Source organism: Castanea sativa, chromosome 5, assembly GCF_040712315.1.
Source record: "Castanea sativa cultivar Marrone di Chiusa Pesio chromosome 5, ASM4071231v1".
In the NCBI taxonomy this organism is placed as follows: Eukaryota; Viridiplantae; Streptophyta; class Magnoliopsida; order Fagales; family Fagaceae; genus Castanea; species Castanea sativa.
The window spans coordinates 19,889,801-19,894,089 of record NC_134017.1 but is presented as its reverse complement, the minus strand read 5'-3'; the positions used below and the strand labels follow the sequence as shown (position 1 = coordinate 19,894,089).

The 4,289-nt window shown below is 34.8% G+C and overlaps 1 protein-coding gene across 1 annotated transcript; it reads left to right on the top strand.

Moving 5' to 3' along the window:
- The first annotated feature begins 841 nt into the window (after positions 1-841).
- On the top strand, positions 842-3,899 carry LOC142634347 (G-type lectin S-receptor-like serine/threonine-protein kinase At1g67520). Its single transcript, XM_075808645.1, has 7 exons — positions 842-1,803; positions 1,903-1,998; positions 2,111-2,271; positions 2,476-2,686; positions 2,797-3,034; positions 3,134-3,284; positions 3,375-3,899. Exons 1-7 carry the CDS (start codon positions 990-992, stop codon positions 3,681-3,683), a joined length of 1,980 nt encoding a protein of 659 aa, XP_075664760.1. The 5' UTR covers positions 842-989; the 3' UTR covers positions 3,684-3,899.
- Positions 3,900-4,289: the final 390 nt, after the last annotated feature.

The following is a 4,289-nucleotide window of genomic DNA, read 5'->3' as shown; positions in this document are numbered from 1 at the left end:
AACAAATATTTTAAATACTTGAGTCTTTTAGTTTTATTTTCAAACTTGTAACTCATCAACGGAATATACAAGTCAACTTGATAATTCAAAGTCACTAGTAGTTTTTACCACGTGTCTACATTTTGTCCGCTCCAATACATTGGAGCTAAGGCTTATCCCAACTAAACAAAAGATTCAAACTTCCAGTCCTACCATTACAGATCATTAAACCAAAAAAAAAAAATCGCAGAGTCAACTACTCCACTTGACTCGCATATGACTTCCAGAGCATATGACATATCAGCCTCACACAATTAAACAAAAGATTCAAACTTTAGCTAACTACTCCTACCATTACAGGAAAAAAAAGATTAAAAAAAAAACTCAGACTCAACAACTCCACTTGACTCGCATATGAATTCATGAAAAACGAGGCCAACTCCTCCATGTATCAAACCAGAGCATATGACATATCAGCCTCACACAAATGTGTTGTTGGGTATGTTTTAAAATTAGTTGGGTATGTTCAAAGCTTAAGTCCATAATATTTTGTTGTAAAGCCCAAGCCCATGCCCAAGAATTTTCCTTGGCTGGCGTGGGAATTTTGGCAGAAGACAAAATCCTTAATCATCTCACATTTCCTTGGCAAACTAGTCAGCCTCGCCTTCCCGTCTCTTGCAGAGAAAATACACAGCAACTTGCGGCATAAATGGTGATGTTTGTGGGTACGAAAAAAAGTCAATATTCACGATTAAAAAAAAAAAAAAAAAAAGAAGAAGAAGAAGAACGCAGACGTTAGATAACGCTGCTTATCCAAAATGTGTGACCCGCGTTTTTAGAGGTCCGCTCATAGAAAGGACAAGGAGATATTTTTTCCGCCACAGTCAGCCTGACGCTTTCTCTCAAGTAACACTTCAGTTGCCAGAATACAAAAGGAAAAAGGCCCCAATACAGATGTACTATTCTTGAATCCTAACTCCATTCCTACATGATCGAAGACTTTTTTGATAATGGCGAGCAGAGCACGAAACCTTTTCCTTGTGTTTTCCTGTTTGCTACCTTTGTTGGGTCCATCTTATTCAAAGCTAGCTGATAAATTAGTCCATGGGAAAGAGCTCAAAGACGGGGATGAACTAGTTTCAGCTAATGAAAACTTTATAATACGATTCTTCAAGCTTGCAGGAATAGCTTACCTAGGAATATGGTACAACAGAAACAATGAGAAGCCAGTTTGGGATGCTAATCGAAGCACTCCAATTGCTGACAAGTGTAGTGTTCTTACTATAGATGAGTATGGGCACTTGAGAATTTCATACATTGGGTATCAGTCTAAGATACTATGTTCAGTTCAAGGTGAAAGTAATACTAGTGCTATTCTAGTGGATGCTGGCAATTTTGTACTGTACGAAGGGAATTCAAATGGGTCTGTGAAGCGAGATTTGCGGCCAAACACTACTGACACGCATTCTTGGCCTACGACACCAAAGAGAAACCGTGATGTCCCTGACTTTGGATCCTATACTCTTAACAATAGTAACCAACTGGTCATCTTGTGGCTAGGTAACATCCATTGTAGTACTGGGCCTTGGTTCAATGGGCGTTCCAACTGGTCATCATATGGTTTATCAAACCAAAAGTATTTTAATTTTGGCTTCATTTCAAATGAGAATAAAACATACTTCAGTGACAACAATTGTTCCTGGGTTGACTTTGGATATGCATTTGACACTCGCGCCGGCATGGGTGAGATTTGGCGCAGAGATACAAGTTCTATAAGTAATCGTTCAGATGGTTTGCGAGAGTTATGCGGCCCTGAATCCAAAGGTACGTAAGTCTACTTGTTAAAAAATGTATTTAACTGATGCATTACATGCTTATATGAAGACAACATGTTTAGAATTGTATAAATTGTCAATATTACAGCAAGCAGGTGGTGGATATGGCTAATCGTTGCGGAAGTTGGAACTATTATCACCCTGTTTTGCATCGCTATATTATGGAAAATATACAAAGCAAAAGGTAATCTCCTACTCTATATTTTAAAGGTATTTTATTACTAAAGATCAATGAGTAACAATATTTCTCTTAATTTTACTCGAACAAATATAGTAACAGTATGTATGTTAATCAGGGAAGAAAAAGATGAAACAAAATATGCTAGTACAAGAATTTGGACATGCAATGACTTCGACTGATTTGAAAATCTTTAGCTTTGAAAGCATCACAGCTGCTACAAACAATTTCTCAACTGAAAATAGGCTAGGAATGGGTGGTTTTGGACTAGTTTATAAGGTAAAATCATGAAGCTTCTTTCTCTTTCTTTCCTTCTCTTCTCTTCTTTCTTTTTTTTTTTTTTTTTTTTTTTTTTTTTTTTTTTTTTTTTTCCATTTTTTGGAACAATTTGAAATAAGATTGAGCTCAAGCCAAGGGCTTGGTAAAATTTTGACAGGTAAATTGAGACCACATTAAAATATAACTAATGGGAAATATTTTCAGGGAAAATTGGTCAATGAGAAAGAAATTGCCATAAAAAGACTTTCCAGAAATTCTCGACAAGGTTTGATGGAACTCAAAAATGAAGTTATACTCATCGCCAAACTCCAGCACACTAATCTCGTGACACTTTTAGGGTTTTGTATTCAAGAAGAAGAAAAAATATTAATTTATGAATACATGGCCAACAAGAGTTTAGATTTCTTCCTTTTTGGTATGCTCAAGGTTTAGCATAATTGCATATGTAATTATTGCTATTATCATTTTTATAAGGTCATCGCTTATCAATTGCTTATTTACTTATTACATAATTCTTTGAAACAGACTCTACAAAAAGGAGGTATTTAAATTGGGAGAAACGCATCAACATCATTGAAGGCATTGCTCAAGGGCTTGTTTATCTTCATAAATATTCAAGGCTTAAAGTAATTCACCGGGACTTAAAAGCAAGCAACATTTTACTTGATGATGAGATGAATCCAAAAATATCTGATTTTGGCCTAGCTATAAAATTTGGTTTAAAGGAATCAGAACAAAGGACAAATAGACCTATTGGAACATTGTAAGAATACATTTCAACCTAACATAATTTAGTTTAATTATGGGTGAATTTAAATCTCTTTTTAGAAACATTAAGCTCTTTTTTCATTTCTCATTTCAGCGGCTATATGGCTCCGGAATATGCTATGAATGGTATTATCTCAACAAAAGTTGATGTATTCAGTTATGGAGTCCTACTATTAGAAATTTTGACTGGCAAGAAGAATAACAACCTCTACCATTCAGATCAACCACTCAATCTTATAGGGCATGTAAGCAATCCAAACAATAAAACTTTGTAAATTGTTTGAAATCTGGTCTTACATGATTGTAAGCATTTTGTCTAACTGAACTTCTATTAGGCATGGCAAATGTGGAATGAAGGTAGAGGTATAGAGCTAATTGACACAACATTGAATGAATCATGCTCTTCAAATGAAGCATTGAGATGCATTCAAATTGGTCTCTTGTGTGTACAACAAAACGCAGCAGATAGACCCGCCATGCAAGATGTTATTTGCATGCTTTTCAATGAAACCATCCGACTACCTACCCCTAAACAACCAGCATTTTTCATGAAGACAGTCGTAGAAGAGCCAATGGTAGCCAAAATGAAGAAGGAAAGCTTTTCCATCAATGACGTTACAATTTCAGGGATGGATCCTAGATAAATGCACTAATCATTTTCAAATGTATGTTTATCTAGGGATAGACATAGTAGCATTTATTTTTCTATACATTTCAAATGTATTAGAATTTTTATTAGGGGCTACATGTAATTAGATTTCTGTGTGAGGAACACTAACACCTGTCGTCTTCACGTGTGCTTGATCTCCCCCGACCAAAATCGGGTATCAACAATAAGGTTATATTGTTTAATTACTACACTAATTTCACTAATTAATTTTATCAATTTCGATGAATTTAATTGGAGAACAGAAATTTCCTTTGTTCTTTGTCCTGTCAAAGATGTTTGATATTGCGCTATAGTTGGTACAGGTATCGTTAAATATTGAAACCAACTATGAACCATTCACAAAGGGATAAATTGATTGCTAAAGTATCTATTATCTATTGTAAGAGGTTAATTATGCAATATTCCGTTGTGCATTGTATTATGTAAAGGGAAAAAATAATAGGTTAATTGGGGAGGGAAAAAAAAAAAAGGAGAGAGGATTATTTCATATAGTTAAAATAAAATAAAACAATACATGTGGCGGTTGATCTATCATTGATCTTGATTCGACTAAACTTAAGGTTTTCCTTAAGATTTCATA

Excerpts from the sequence above, each read along its gene's own strand:
- LOC142634347 (XM_075808645.1), top strand. The coding sequence starts at position 990 with ATGGCGAGCAGAGCACGAAACCTTTTCCTTGTGTTTTCCTGTTTGCTA. Across the intron at positions 2,687-2,796 it reads TTTAGATTTCTTCCTTTTTG|ACTCTACAAAAAGGAGGTAT; the intron begins GTATGCTCAAGG and ends TCTTTGAAACAG. Across the intron at positions 3,285-3,374 it reads CACTCAATCTTATAGGGCAT|GCATGGCAAATGTGGAATGA; the intron begins GTAAGCAATCCA and ends AACTTCTATTAG.